We start from the raw sequence: 16445 nt of genomic DNA on the forward strand, positions 1-16445 counted from the left end.
TGGAGCCAAGCACCTTGCCATGATTCATTATTTTAAGGAACCACTGGTTACTGTACACACTGCCCCCACATGACCATGATCCATCCATCGTAACCTTCTTCCAAGTCCACAATACACCTGTAGGCTGGGTGAGCAAACTCCCATGATTCCTCTGGACATCCTGCAGGAGTAAAGAGCTGATCCCATGTCCCACTGACCTCTCTTCTTAAACTGAGTCATCACTTTAAAATTAACAGTACTCTAAATGGCTTGTTAGCTAAACAACATATCTGTATTTCCTTAAAAAGAATGTTTATGATATGAAGGAGAAAAGCTGTTAAAGCGGCACCACTAGCCTCTTAGCTTGTGGTCAGTTGGCCTCCATTCATTCTTACTGCCAGCAGTTTCAGTGCACATGGCATGCTGGAATACGTAATGATGAGCTAGGCCACCATGGACAGATAAGCCTGAGAGAGTATGGGCTGTTATCTTCAGAAAAGGCGGGAAAATGAGTTATGACTGCAGACTGTCACTGAAGTTTTTCAAAAAATTTATTAATGAGAACGTAACCTGATATCTGAATGCCTAAAACGAACATTGATGGAAGGTCTAAACAACTAAGATCAGTCTGAATCCTTCCTGTAGAGAAAATGTTTAAAAAAGTTCAGCAGAATCAGAACAAACAGAAGGGGGTGCCAACAGTAGGCCTGTTAGCTGAAGTAGCATAATGAACTTGGCATCATTAGCAGTGTTTGTCTGGAATTAAAAAAAAAACACTGAACAGGAAGTGACAGATTTTAAGATTAAAAGTCTTCTTGAGAATAAAAACACTGATTCACTCAGAACATTAGAAATCTTTTCTCTCTACGTCTGCTCATGAGAGCTACAGACGACATTTGAACTGAAATACCTTCAGACTTTCAAACACCCGATTTACTCTGAAAGAGTCAGACTTTAAATACCTCAAACCTTAGACTGAGTGTCTGTGTTTATTAAAGAGGCGTTGGTGTGAAAATAAAACCCTGAAAACAATCTGAGAAGATTTAAAGCCCAGAGATATACCTGCTGTTAACTAATGCAGTCACATGATGACCGTCATGTGTCCCCATGTCAGCTGTGCACTTCCTCAGAGATTAACATGACATGCAGTAAACTTTTCTCTTAGAGTCTGTGTGAGGGTGGAGGTGGTGTGATATTAAACACAGCAGCAGAGACAACGATGGTTTTAAAGACAACCTGACAAACCAAGTCTACAGTTCTCCTTATCTTTCTGATGAGCTATTGTCCCTGCACAGAGACCAACATGTCTGTCAGACTAACAGGAAAGTCCAGGTTTAAACTCATGAGAATGAGAGTGGTGTATCAGTTTAATGAGTGACCATGTTAACTGGTGACTTTCAGCTGGAAACATCCATGGCCGTTTGAATTACTTTGTTTTTTCTTGAACTATCTGATGAGGTTTTGACATTATAAGGGAAAACTAAATAAAGAGACGTTTGCAAGGCTTTGTTTCTATTTTCGCCAGCCCGTCACCAGTTAGCACGGTCACAAATTAAACTAAAACACCAGGACTGTTCCATCCATGCATGGAGTAAAATATTGAAACAAGTTCAGGCGGTGTATTCTGACCTTCAGTCATCAGATCTGATGTTGATGATAGTTCTGGTCTCTAATCAACATCATAGTGATCTCCTCACTGCCTCCATGTTTGTAGGTTTAACGAACTTCTATATGAGCTCAGCTCTCTCAGGTTTCCTCATGGAGGTCACCTACAGTAACACCTGTCATGTATACACAAGAATATTGACATAGGAGTTCATGATAAAGCTCAGGTTCTACAGAGAGAAACAGCAGGTATATCTCCAGCATTAAAAAAAAACAAAACAAAAAAACATCAGTTTTACTGGGTCATGATAAAAAGCTTTTACAACTGCACCTTATTAAACGTGGTAAATTCTTAACTCATCATTGAACGAACGACTGATCAGTGTTGCTACAGATGGTTTATCACAGATGAATATATAAATCTGTAATTTCAATCCATCATCCATCCATCCATCCATCCATCCATGCATCCATGCATCCATCCATCCATCCATCCATCCATGCATCATCAATCCATCCATGCATCCATCCATCCATCCATCCATCCATGCATCCATCTATCATCCATCTATCATCCATCCATCCATGCATCATCCATCCATCCATGCATCCATCCATTACCCTCCATTCATTTATCATCCATGCATCATCCATCCATTGATCCATCCATTGATCCATCCATTGATCCATCCATCCACCCATGCATCATCCATTCATCCATCCATCCATGCATCCATCCATCCATCCATTCATGCATGATCCATCCATCCTTCAATCCATCCATCCATCCATCCATCCATCTATCCATCCATCCATGCATCATCCATCCATTCATCCATCCATCCGTGCATCATCATCCATTGATCCATTCATCCTTCCATCCATGCATCATCCATCATCTATCATGCATCATCCATCCATCCATTCATCCATCCTTCCATCTCTTTTTCCATCCATCGATCCATCCATGCACCATCTATGCATCATCCATCCTTGCATCATCCATCCATCCATCAATCCATCAATCCATCTATCCATCCATGCATCCATCCATATATCATCTATGCATCCATCCATCCATCAATGCATCCATCCATCTATCCATCTATCCATCCATCCATGCATCATCAATCCATCCATTCTTGCATCATCTTCCTCTAATCCAGGGTCAGGTAATGGTGCTAGCAGGCAAACTAAGCCAACCAAGACATTCCTCTCCACAACAACGTTTTCCGGCTCTTCCTGAGGGATTCCAAGGCACTCCCAGGCCAGATGGGATATATTTTGCCTCCTTGGTCTGCCCTGGTTCTCCTCCTAGTTAGACATGCCTGGATGACCATTAGGGGGAGGTAACCATGAGGCATTCTGATCAGACGCCTGAACCACCTCGGCTGGCTCCTTATGATGTGGAGGACCAGTGGTCCTACTTCAAGATCCCTTCGGCTCAGGGGCCCAGTCCAGGATCCAAGTACACTGGAGCCCAAAGCTGGTTTGTTTTGGTCAGCGTGAATGCCTGCACCTGTGGGCACTTGGGAAGGGGGTCTCAGGCGCAATTCAAGTGGACTCTGGCATGGTTCGATTGAGATGTGAATGCAATTGTGCCTGGATAAGGGACAGAGAGTCAAACCAGCAATACGATGTCATCGTAAAAGATAAACTTCTTTCTCCAGCGTGGCAGTTTGTTCATATTTTTCCTAAATGAAAGGTGGAAATCATCAGAATCAAGTAAGAAGCACTCTGAAACCAAGGTTGTTGGCTTTACACTAAAGCACCATTGATGGACACATAATCTAAACACAGTTATAGCTCTGTTTATGAATGGCATATATCCCTTAATAATGGTTTATAGATGTGGAGTTAAGTATTTACTATTATAAATGTTTAACAGTGTGCAGTTATTGTTGAGTGTTACTAAAATAGTAACTAATTATCAATGATCCTCTCATTAAAAATCACCACGTAACAGATGAATGTGGTCATAAGAAATAAAGAGAAGGGCTCATGTTTCATTTTGATGTGATAAATAACACAAAGAAGTCTTAAATATTTCAAACTTCACAGATAGAGTTCATGTTTGACCTTCACCGTGTGGAGGTCTAACTGTTTTTTTTTTTTTACTATATAAACCTGAATGAGACAACAAACATCAAACTTTATATTTTATTGCTCCAGAGATTCAGTCTGACATCTTTCTGTTTGTCAATCTCGGGCCCCTGTGTTTGGTCTGTGCAGGAATTTTTTGTTCTCTGAGGCTCCTGTAGTTTTCAGTCTTAGAAGAAGTCCAGTTTCTACAGAGTGTCCCAAAACCCAAGACCGTCATTTTCACAGTCTGAGGAGGAAACTGATCAGTGAGCTGATTATTCGATCTGTTCTTACATCCTTTAACATCCATAAATATTCTACATTGTTCTGCACCCTGTGCTCATAAAAACAGCTCTACTCTCTGCTGCTCCCTGTGGTCAAATATTTAACAGCTCTACTCTCTGCTGCTCCCTGTGGTCAGATATTTAACAGCTCTACTCTCTGCTGCTCCCTGTGGTCAGATATTTAACAGCTCTACTCTCTGCTCCACCCTGTGGTCAGATATTTAACAGCTCTTCTCTCTGCTGCCCCCTGTGGTCAGATACTTAACAGCTCTACTCTCTGCTGCCCCCTGTGGTCACAGATCAGTTTCCTCTTCCATCAGATTTGAACACTAATCAATCATTTTGATTGATTATTTTTAATGAATGTATTTTACCCTCTTAACAGTCTGAAACCATCACTGTGTGGAGTGGGACAGAGACCAGAGAGGATCACCTCCTCTGATTGGCCAGTCTGCTCTGAAGGGGCCGGACTTTGGACAAGACTTTGTGGGGCGGGTCCGTCATGGTGGTCACACACTTGGTGTTGGCGGGCAGTGTTACCTGGGCAGCAGTGGGTGAGGTTCTGGGAGGGGCTGTAGTAGTTGTTGCTGTTGCCGTTGATGTTGTTGTTGCTGTTGTCGTCGTGGTAACAGTAGCAGGACTGTTTGTCTCCGTGGCGACAGGTTTAGTCAGGGTGGTCTGGATCTCGGCTCTCCTGGCCAGAGCTGTCCTCAGCTTCTCCCTCATCTCCTCAATCTGCTCCTGGAGCTCCTGAAGCTCACCTGGCTGGGGCGGGGCCACGCTGGTAGGAGGGGCCACTACCTGAGGAGGAGCTGTCTTTGTAGCAGAGGGAGGGGCTGAGACTCCAGAGGGAGGGGCTGAGGTGTTGGGGCGGGCTGAGGTGTTAGAGGACGAGGGTAGAGACAGGACCAGACTAGTAAATGAAGCTGCCGGTCCTCCGTTTTGACAAACTCGACTGTTAGGGACTGCTGGTGGTTTCACCGGGCCATCCCCCTCACCTTTGGCCCCACCTCCCTTGGCGTCAGAGTTGGCGATGCGAGCCAGCAGGCGGCGGGTGTTCAGGGTCTCCAGGTTGAACTGGACCCGTTTAAAGTCTCTGGCGTCCTTCGCAGCAGCAGCCGCCTCCTCTTTACTTGTTTCATTGTTCCAGCGGGCCGAAGCTCCGGGGGCCGGAGGAGCCGGCAGGCCTGAGGGGGGCGGGGCTTTCTGCAGGTTACAGCTGAATAGAAACAGAGACTCAGGTTAAAATCAGCTGATTTACCAGAAACTGGAAGTCAGAGAAGGGGAAGATGCTCACTCTCTGGACCCCAACAGAATTCTGTACAGACTGAAACACTGCGGCTCCAGATCTGAATTTCTATCAGTGTTTAAATATTTAAGATCTGAAATGACGTCAGATATAAACAGACCTTTTTTCTTTCTCAGATCGCTTCTTCACGTCTTCATACGTCATGTTCAGAGCCCGGTGGATTTTCTGTTAAACATAAACAGCTGATCAGAGTGGAGAGAGAACATTTCAAAGATTGCTCCTTTCATACCAAAAACCTTCAGAACCTGTTCAGCACCTGCACCTCATTAGAACAGTTTCAGATCTTTACCTATTAGTGTAAGGGTGTCTAAACTTTTTCCACTGAGGGTAACATAATGAAAGTTATAAAGATGGTGGGACCACTTTCAAATACCTCACCTTTATATTGCTGAAGTAAGAAAATCCTGTGTAATTTAGGTACAGATCTGCTTAGTGATTGGATATGCTTAAATAAATAGAGAGCCATTCCAAGGATTTTAAGAAGTCCTGTCAGATTTCAGTTGAGCCCTGGTTGGCCCTGGCTATCACCCTGGACTGCAGTGGATCTGTCAGAATGAGAATGACGCTCCATGTACCAGAGAATTTACAGTGCTGTCTCAGGTTAAGTCCCAAAATAAAGCACATCAATTAATTATCCTGTCAAAATGTTTGTTTACAGAATTAGCATGGTAGCACTACCTATTGCTGAAGCTAAAATACACACTAAACACTAATCCAAATAAATCCATACTGTCTTCAAAAACTATATTTTGTGTGTGTTTTCTTATTGTTGAAAAAGTGCAGTTTTGTGCTACCGTCCCGGACGAGCCCCCAAGGTCACAAAAAACTATACTCGACATTCAATAAGAAAACAGTCAAGCACGAGGTTCATGTTCTAATGTAGACCCTTTTTCACTTCTGTCATAGAATTTGCTGCAGGCCGCATTTTGCCCCCAAGCCATGGTTTGGACACCCCTGTATTCGAGCCTTTTATACCCAAATGTTTCATGTATGCCACATCAGAACCCTTTAAAGCCTGTTTAAATATCTAAAACTCTTCATCAACATGTCATCAGAACCCTCTACATCCTGTTCTATAAGTCCTTATGAGCCTTTAATCAGAGATCAACCTATTAAACCGGGAGAACCTCCACTTTCTTACCTGTGAGGTGTGCAGCCAGTACTTCAGGTTCTGACGGCGGCGGATGTGGGGGAGGACGAGTTTGTAGAAAGCGTGCTCACAGGCCAGGGTCAATAAAGCTCCGCCCACTCCAGCACACAGCAACACGAAGAGACCTGAAAAATGACCGATCCCCATCTGGAGAGTCTGAGAGAGGTAGAGGAAGAGGAAGGAGGTGAAGGAGAGGTGATGAAGGAGAGGAAGTAAACAGGAACATTTAGCATCTGTTGTGAAATAAAAATAAAACCTATCTGACTATTGAGGGACATTTAATGATTCTGTGAAGCTGTGATATTTAAATGAACTACAATATCTTGGTGTAACTTTAACAGACCAGCAGGGGGCAGCAGCTCCACTCTGATCCAGGCTCCCAGGACCATTATATAACCCTCCCATTAAAGTATTATGATCCTGCTGTGACTTGTCTCTCCAGGCGTGTTGTTTACATAAACATAAACATGTTTTTGTTTGTAAACACTGACCTCGGTCATGGCGAACCCTCGGTTCCCACACGGCACCACTTTGTACCACTTGTCGTGAAGAACGTCCATGAAGCCGTCAGATTTGTACCTGCTGATGAACTCGGACAGGTTGGAGGTCAGAGGGGAGTTCTGAGGCAGGCCTATCCCGTAACCTGGAGACCAGAATCAATAATAAACGATGAATGGTCAATAATGAATATCAGTAACAAACTCATACACTGATCTCTAATATTTATAGTGTGGCTGTGAGTTTCTCTCTGATGAAATCTGATGAAACATTCTGAAAAATGATGACAGGAAGTAAGCGGAGGAAACAGGATGGATTTTCTATCCTTCTGAGGATCTCCACAGACATTTATTTATTTATTTGTCTGTTTGTCTCACCCTCGATGGCAAACGGTTTCCCCACAGTCGCCAGTTTGCAGTCTGCGTCGATGGAGACTTCATAGTCGAGCAGCGCTTTGTCCATGATGAAGGCGTCAAGCTGAGGAGGATCTGTCCTTCAACACAGAGCAACACTTTACTTTGGCAACCACTGCAACTTTGACGGAAGAGAAACTACAGCAACTTAGAGAACAACCCTCTAGACAGCTTCCTAGACAACTCATCACACCAGAGAGAAAAGCCTCAGACAGTTTAGACACTTGAAGACATCTGGATGTTCATCTGCTAGCCGTCATGTTTCCTGCTTTTTATTTCTGTTGCAGAAACCGAGACGTCGATCAAAGGCAACGTCTAGATTAACAACAGAAACTAAAGAAACAAACAGGCAGAAAAGGATGGCAAAACCTGTTAAAATGAGTCCTGGACTCAATGAAAGAGCTCTTCTGCAGTCATGTAATCCTGATGATGCTCCAAGGTCAGATAGGGGTCAAATGCTGCTCCTCTGTATTGGGAAGTTTGTCAGGAAACATAGAACATGGCACACAATCAAAGATCCACTGTGCCGGGGAGCAGGTGGCCTAGTGGTTAAAGGCGCTCCCCATGTACGCAGGCGGCCCGGGTTTGAATCCGGCCCGAGGCCCTTTACCGCATGTCTCTCCCCCACTCTTGACCCTGTTTCCGACTCTATCCACTGTCCTCCTCTATATAATAAAGGCACAAAAATGCCCAAAAATAAATCTTAAAAAAAGATCCACTGTGCCACACTGGCACAAAGGCATAGAGAAGCAGCACACCTGCACACACACAAGCAATACAGCAGAGGTTTTACCATAGACCAGTGATACTCAGCATGTGGCTCTGGAGCCACATGTGATGATTTGTGGCTCTTCGAAGTCTTCAAATGAAATATTTTTCGCCCAGAAAACCTTAAAAAGGTCAACTTTGACCTCAGAAATTATCCATTGCAAGCTACATTAATAAACTTAAAACAAAAAGTAAGGAAATTTGTGTTTGGTACATTATTTCTTTATTATAACAATGCTTCTTGGTAATAAATCTTATACCGTTGGAAAGCCTGTTTATTACCCTTTTAAAGATGCCACATTTGTAAAGATCATGCATTTATGGGATGAGCAGCAGAGCTGAGTATGTGGGTTGTGCCCATGACAAATGTGTCAAATCTTCTCTGCCAATGCCAAACAGCTGATTCTGCCATTGACTTTTGTTTGGTGTTTGGTGGATTGGATTATTGAAGTTTGAAGAAACAAGACATACTGACGATTTAACAATTTATTCATTTAACAAACAGGAGCCTCAGTAGCATGTGGAAGAACCATACACAGCCACAACAGCCTGGCTCCTCCTACTCATGCTGGTCAAAGGCCTGGTCACACACTGCTGTGGGATGGCATCCCTTTCTTCAACCAGCATTTGTCACAAGTCAGCCAACGTGGTTGTGTTGGTCACTCTGGCATGAACAGCACGCCCAAGCACGCACAAGTGTTCAGTGGGGTTAAGGTCGGGACTGCTGGCAGGACATTCCATCCTCTCCACTCCCAAATTCTGGAGGTAGTCTCTGATAAACCCCGCTCTGTGAGGGTGAGTGTTGTCATCTTGGAGGATAGAGTTCTTGCTGACAGGGTGAGAAAACAGTTCTTGGGGTGTTGTCTTCTTGGGACGCCCACCTCGCGGCCTGTCTCTGACATTCCCTGTTATATGGAACCTGGTCTTCGGTTTGGAGATGGTACTAGAAATCACTCCAAACAATGCCGCAACTTGAAGTTGCCCAACTGGCAGACCCTATCCAGATAGGTCAAACATGGCATGCCGATTCTTGAAGCAGACATCTACCGACCACTGTAGCAGGGCCCATGCTCACAGGTGCTGCCAGCACCTGGGGGTACCAGAAGCTCAAAACAAGAGTCAATAGCAACAGTAGAATCAGCTGTTTGGCATTTGCAGAGAAGATTTGGCACATTTTTCATGGGCACAACCCACATACTCAGCTCTGCTGCTCATCCCACAAATGCATGATCCTTACAAATGTGGCATCATTTAAAAGGGAAATAAACAGGCTTTCCAAGGGTATAAGATTTATTACCAGCATTGTTACAGCAAAGAAATAATGTACCAAACACAAATTTCCTTACTTTTTTTTTTAAGTTTAGATTGTTGTTCAGCTAGCTTTAAGTGTCAACCTTTATTTTTGTCTGTATATTTCCATTGCCCTTATTTGGAATTTTGCCCCCTTTCTCTTTAATTGCCACTTTTAGTCTATTTTTTTGCTTTTTAAGCTCATTTTACTACTTTTTTTGCCATCCTATTTTTGGCCCTTTATTACCAGTTTTTTCGTCTTTTATCCTGCTTTTTGCTACTTGCAATTTTTCCCTTTTTTTGGCCATTTTTTTGCCACGTCTCGCCTATTTAAGCTGTCTTTGCCACTGAATGCCACTTTTCTCCTGTTTTTCCGCTCTTGCTACTTTTGCCCATTAAGGTCACTATTTTTATGCTACGTTTTTACAGCTTTTTGACCATTTTTTCCATCTATAACTCATTACATTGTCATCCATTTTGCCACATTTCTCCCCATTTTTGCCATTTCTTTTACCGTTTTTGCAATTTTTTTTGCATATTTTGCCCCTTTATATCCTTTTTTTTTTTGCCACATTTGTGCCACTTCAGCTTATTTTTTATTGCCACTTTAACTCATTTTCCCTTAATTTCACCACTTAGATTGTGACTTTGCAAAGTTATTATTTGGCTCTTTGGTTGAGCAGGGTTGAGTAACACTGACATAGACTGTAGAAAGAATTGGACAAAGCCTGTGTGACGTCAGCCGTCTGCTTACAATAGGTGGACTCAAACAGCTCTTGAAGCCAATCTGTGGAGGCTTCCATATAGAAATCACGGTGTCAATCTAATTAAAGATATTGTTATTGCTTTGGTATGTTATGTTATGTTGGTATGAGCTATTTCACGTTTTATCTTTTATAATTTGCTGTGGGACAATCAAAATAGGACTGTAGGCTGCATTTGGCCTCTGGACCATAGTTTGGACACCCTTCCTCTAGGTAATAATAATAATTTTAATAAATTAATATGGCAGCAACACACGGACAAAACAACGTAGAAGACGTTCAGTTCAAGTGACTTCCAGTATTAGAAGACGAGATATGGTGGCGATTTTACGACTTCCAGTGTGAAGTGGAGGTCCTCAGATGCATCCAGGTACTCTTGGATAATTCAGTCAAAGGAAGAGTATGCTGCTTTCATGACCATTTATATTTTCAGTATTTATGTTTTTCAACCCAAGAGCAAATAAAAATAATTAATCTAATGAAATAAACACAATTAAATCAACTTCACACTACTTTTTCAACACAGTAAATTAGATGTTTTGATATAATTTACTGTCATATTTATTTTTTTACTAGTGCATTCAGTGATGATTAGATAAAAAAGTTTAACAGAAACAGTTAGAGCTGATTCGGTCTAATTTCTCTCATAGAACTAAAAATAAACCAGTAAAAAACGATTTTAAGAGAAATGCTTTCATGGCAGTTTTTGTCATATTTTTGGTTTGTTGGTGTTTTGGGGCCACAGTGAGTGAGATGGAGGGCCATATGTGGCCCCCAGGCAGTCAGACACCCAATCCTGCTTCAGACAGAGGCTTTTAGGCCTCGTCCACACAGAGATGAATTCAGGAGTATACGCAAAAGTTTTCTGTCATATCGGTGTTTCATCCACACGGAAGCAACGTTTTGGGTGACTGTAAATGATACTTTTCGAAAACGGGTCCCAGAGTGCATAAATCTGTAAACGACTACCGTTTCGTCTCCGTGTGGACGACTACAAACATGGCGGACTACAGGGTTGTGTTCATGCTGCAGAAGCGACTGAGCTTATTATGGCTTTTACAGCAAAATCTGATGCTCCTTTACCACCACCGCAAAACGCACACACCATATGTTTTTTTCTGTGTTCTTCTTCTCTTTTTTAATGCATTTCTGTGGCAGCGTTACAGCGCAACGTACAGACATGGCATATGCACTACTGTGTTTTCAGCATTTTCAGTGCTTCCGTGGTTACGCAGATATTTCCTGAAATGATCCCGTCTTTACAGAAAACTTTTTCTAAACGAAATGGCATTATCTTGTTTTCGCCTCGTTAGTCCATATCTTCCACGTTTCTTAGTCACGAATTTAAGCTATTTTTGCCACTCTACTTTCACTTTTAAAAACAAGCTCAAGATTTTTTATCTGAATAGTTGACAGAGTCACAAACACTCTGGTACTTTCACATCACCTCTCTGCAGTAAATCTCTTCCTGACCAGTGTTGGTTTTGTTGACTAAAACTATGACTAAAAATGTTCGTTGACAGCCTTCTTTCCATGACAAAAACTAGACTATGACTAACAAAAATAGATCTGTGATGACTAAAACTGACAAAAAATAAGTTTAGAGAAAGTAAAACTAGACTAAAATGTAATGTAGTTTCCGTTGGACGTTCAAAATCTGTGATATTTCTCCACTGTGGGTAAATCTGTCAAAAAACAATACATCTGTATCTATTCTGCCTCTCAGCTGTAGAAAGCAGGGACCCCAGCTTTGGCAGAGTGCAGAGAACACACTACCATGATTTGGTACCAGATTAAGGCAAGAAAATAAATGCTCGGACTAAAAGTTAAGACGAAAATGTGAGTTTTAATGGACTAAAACTAGACCAAAACTAAAAAGGATTAACCTTGCAAAGCAGATGGATATGCCTGTTTCCTTGTTTTTCAATAGTGAATCTATCTTGCAAAGCTCCCATCTGAGCAGTTTGGGCCCGGTTAGAAAGTCACAGGACCAATCGGCGTCAAGGGGCAGTACTTTCAGGTGCGGCAGAGTCGTGACGTAAACAAGGAGCAGCAAGAGGCTGGTGAAATTATGGCAGAAGAGATTAGCGTGGATGCTGCTAAAGCACCAGTTTTATCACAACCTCATGACATTTCTTCGTTAAAAGAACAAAGAGCAGCAGTGAGTTTCTTTTCAAAAACGACAAAAGTCGAGTACTAACATGTCTATAGTCACCATGTTTTGTGTTATTCTTCTGTAGCTGCGCACGCGCAGCTTGATAGCAGCTACGTCACATGTTTTGTTGCTCTTATTGGCCTGTAGAGATGTGACTGACAGAACGTTCATCCAATCACAATCCGAAATTTTTTTAAAATCCTCTGCCTTTTCCCAAACGTATCCTATTAAAACTTTCCCAGATGGATGTGTGAAACAAATACATCTGGTGTGTCAGGTTACAAAAGGATAGAAATGACTGAAATGTGACTAAAACTAAGACATTTCATTTAAAGACTACAACTAAGACTAAAATTTGAAAATAGCTGCCAAAATTAATGCTGTTCCTGACCTCACACAGGAAAATCTGGGGAGCCATTTTTCCAGAGTAAAAAATATTTTCCTCAAAAATAGAAAGATTTACTCTTTTTTGAGTGTTTTGATTAGAAGCCATTGCCAGAGTTGGAGTGAAAACACAAAGTAAATTCTGCAGGAGTAAAACTTAAGTTTTAACTCAGCTGCCATCACTCATGGACGATCACGGCTGCAGCTCGTTAGCTGTCCCAGCTGTCCCAGCTGCACATAATCCTCAAGATCTACACACCTGGTGATGAACTTTCAGACACCTGTGTACTACAGCATCTCATCACCTGACTCCTCTTTAACATTTAAATGTTGTAATTTTTCGGTCTGTTTTTCTTGCCCCTAAAGAGTAAAGATGTATGCATGATGCATTTGAGGACAGTGACAGTGAATTACTCATTACAGTTTCAATTCTACATTTCAACAAAGCAGAATCCAGAAACAGAGAGGACCCAGACTCGGCGCCGTCCGTAGGTGCTTCAGCAGAATACCCAGGAGGTTTATGCCAATTTATTCCGTGAGCTTGAGGCCACAGATATCCCATCTTCTCCTGGTTATTCCCAGAGCAGGCTGACAGTTTGAAGAATTGGTGTCTCCTTTAATAAGCAGAGGGAAAGCTGTTTGCTTGTTGATGTCGTCTGAGTAACTTCAAGGCGTAAAGACAGGTCTGTTTATCAGAGGTAGATCAATAAGGACCGGACCTGGGTCCACAGCTGCTGGTTTTTTGAGCCGGAAGCATCCACAACAGCGTCTCAGATTTTGAACTTTGGCTTCTCTCTGTAGTATCTGTAACATTGTTAGAAATAGCTCCCTATGCTTAATACTAATATTTATTCGAGGGAAGATAGGAAACATGAAAAAATGTACTGATATCATGTCCTGACATTTGCAGCAGCTGTAGACGTGAGTATAAAACCTTACAAAGACCAGATTGGCATTTCCTCTACTACAGATACAATCAGCATCAAGAAGGACGCCAAAGATTACATCTGTTTCATGCTGGGAGGAAAAGTAGCCCACTAACCCTAAAGCTGAAGAGCTGCTGTACATCTTTCTGCACTAAAATAAACTTTAAAATCACAGTATTTAAGATTCTAGTCTTATTCTAACTAAACTGAGGCACAGAGCTGCCGTCACCTGCTGAGAGGACAGGGTTTTTCCAAGTGTGGGATCAGAAATCCAGATGTGTATTTCCATTGTCAGCACTTCATTACTGTAACATTGATGTTAGGTTCACCCCATCCTTACAGTGCTGTAACGTGTCAGTGTGCCATGAACGCTGGGTTAATTGATTATGGGTGAAGTTAAACTCATCACAGAAACTAAGATTGGAGAAAACTGTTTAATTCAGCACTAAGAGGCTGCTGAACCCTCTTTATAATTTCATTTCCTGTTTACCTGTGCAGGCGTTTTAGCAGCCAATCAGAAGTTAACCTCTGTGTGGGTGTGGTTTCTGTCTCTTACTTGAGAGTGGCGACGCCTTCAGGTGTGGTCGGTTCATTGAAGCGTCTCATGTATTCGTGCATCTCAGGAAAACTCTTCTTCATGTAATCCTCTGCGCTGCTCTCCCTCACCGTCCCAAATCTGAAACCCCAGGAGGGGTGATGGAGCTGAGACACCAACGAAGAAGAACACGAAGGGGAAGAAGAAGAGGAAAAAGGAAAGATTAACAGAGATAGTATTTATGCTCAGCAAAGAAATATAAAAGATGTCAAGTTTTCTAAAGTTAAAGTCCAGGAACAGTTCAGGTAATTTCAGGTAGAGACTTGGTAAAGTCAAGGGAAACTTCAGGTGATGACATGGTTAAGTCCTTATCCTTAATGTCAGTTGACTTCCAGGTAATAGTCAAGAAAAGTCCAGGTAAGCTCAGGGAATGTCCTAGGAAACTTCAGGTGAAGCTCAGGTTCATGTCAGGTTAAATTCCTTAAAATCCAGGAAAACCGCTGAAAAAGTACCGGATAAGTCTAAGGGAATATTGGTAAAAACAAAAGGTGGGTACACTCCTTGTTAAGTTCAGGAAAGACCAAGTAAAGTTCAAGCTTATCTCAGGTAAAAACCTGGTGAACATAAGGTCATGTCCAGGTAAAGTTCAAGTAAAGTCCAGGCTGAGTTGAGTTTGGTCCAGCTTGAGTCAGGAATATGTCCAAATTGAGTTACAGTTAGTCCAGTTTAAAATGAGGTTAGTCCAGGCTGAGCTGAGGTTAGTCCAGGTTGAGTTGAGGTTAGTCCAGGTTAAGGTGAGGTTGGTCCAGGTTGAGTTGAGGTTAATCCAGGTTGAGTTGAGGTTAGTCCAGGTTGAGTTGAGGTTAGTCCAGGTTGAGTTGAGGTTAGTCCAAATTGAGTTGAGGTTAGTCCAGGTTGAGTTGAGGTTAGTCCAGGTTGAGTTGAGGTTAGTCCAAACTGAGTTGAGGTTAGTCCAAGTTGAGTTGAGACTAATCCAGGCTGACTTGAGTTTAGGTTAGTCCAGGTTGAGTTGAGGTTGGTCTGTGTTGAGTTGAGGTTGGTCCAGGTTGAGTTGAGGTTAGTCCAGGTTGAGTTGAGGTTAATCTAGTTTGAGTTTAGGTTAGTCCAGGTTGAGTTGAGGTTAGTCCAGGTTGAGTGGAGTGTAATCCAGTTTGAGTTATGGTTAGTCCAGGTTGAGTTGAGGTTAGTCCAGGTTGAGTTGAGTGTAATCCAGTTTGAGCTATGGTTAGTCCAGGTTGAGTTTAGTCCAGGCTAACTTTAGGGTTGGTCCAGGTTGAGCTGAGGTTGGTCAAGGTTGAGTTGAGGATAGTCCAGGTTGAGTTGAGGTTAATCCAGTTGAGTTATGGTTAATCCAGGTTGAGTTGAGGTTAGTCCAGGTTGAGTTGAGGTTAGTCCAGGCTAAGTTTAGGGTTGGTCCAGGTTGAGCTGAGGTTGGTCCAGGCTGAGTTGAGGTTAGTCCACGTAAAGTTGAGGTTGGTCCAGGTTGAGTTTAGGTTAGTCCAGGTTGAGTTGAGGTTAGTGCAGGTTGAGTTGAGGTTAGTCCAGGTTGGGTTGAGGTTAGTGCAGGTTGAGTTGAGGTTAGTCCAGGTTGAGTTGAGGTTGGTCTAGGTTGAATTGGGGTTAAGTTGTGGTTAGTCCAGATTGGTTTGAGGTTAGTCCAGGCTGAGTTGAGGTTAGTCCAGGTTGAGTTGAGGTTAGTCCAGGTTGAGTTGAGGCAAGTCCTGGCCCAGTTGAGTTTAGCTCCCTTATGTTAAAAAAAAGACCAGCAGAAGGAGAAGGATTTCCATTTTCAGTCTCTGTTCAGTTTTTCTTCTTCTACATCTCCTTTTCTTCTTCACTACTCACTACTACTATTTTAGGACCACATCACCACAAATGTACAGCTTTTCATGAAGTCCAGGTAAATTCAAGTATAGTTCAGGTTAAGTCCAGGTGAAGTTCAGGTACATTCCAGGTAAAGTCAAGGTAGAGTCCAGGGAAAGATTCAGGTAAATTTCAGGTGAAGTGTAGGTTAAGTTATGTATAAGTTCAGGTTAAGTTCAGGTAGAGTTCATGTAAAATTTAGTTAAAGTTCAATTAGGTTTAGGTAAAGTTGAGGTAATGTTCAGGTATAGTACAGGTAAATATTAAGGTAAAGTCCAGGTAAAGTTCAGGTAAATTTCAAAGAAATTTCAGGTAGAGTTCAGATAAAGTCCAGGTAAAGTTTAGGAAAAGTTATGGTAAAGTGCAAGTAAAGTTTAGGGAAAGTCCAGACAAAGTTCAGGTATAAGTTCAGGTACAAG

At 42.3% G+C, this 16445-nt stretch overlaps 1 protein-coding gene across 1 annotated transcript in view; it reads right to left on the reverse strand.

Annotated features, from left to right (window-relative positions):
* Positions 1 to 3802: 3802 nt before the first annotated feature.
* LOC121512190 (glutamate receptor ionotropic, NMDA 3B-like) overlaps positions 3803 to 16445 on the reverse strand; it is a 42423-nt gene continuing 29780 nt past the window's right edge. Inside the window, exons 4-9 of the mRNA XM_041791345.1 lie at positions 14164 to 14309; positions 7285 to 7400; positions 6901 to 7052; positions 6401 to 6565; positions 5360 to 5424; positions 3803 to 5169 (exon numbers count right to left, since the gene is read on the reverse strand). Coding sequence (XP_041647279.1) covers positions 4380 to 5169; positions 5360 to 5424; positions 6401 to 6565; positions 6901 to 7052; positions 7285 to 7400; positions 14164 to 14309 — 1434 coding nt within the window. The 3' untranslated portion in view covers positions 3803 to 4379. The remainder of the gene's footprint in view (positions 5170 to 5359; positions 5425 to 6400; positions 6566 to 6900; positions 7053 to 7284; positions 7401 to 14163; positions 14310 to 16445) is intronic.

Source organism: Cheilinus undulatus, linkage group 7 (genome assembly GCF_018320785.1).
Source record: "Cheilinus undulatus linkage group 7, ASM1832078v1, whole genome shotgun sequence".
Lineage (NCBI taxonomy): Eukaryota > Metazoa > Chordata > Actinopteri > Labriformes > Labridae > Cheilinus > Cheilinus undulatus.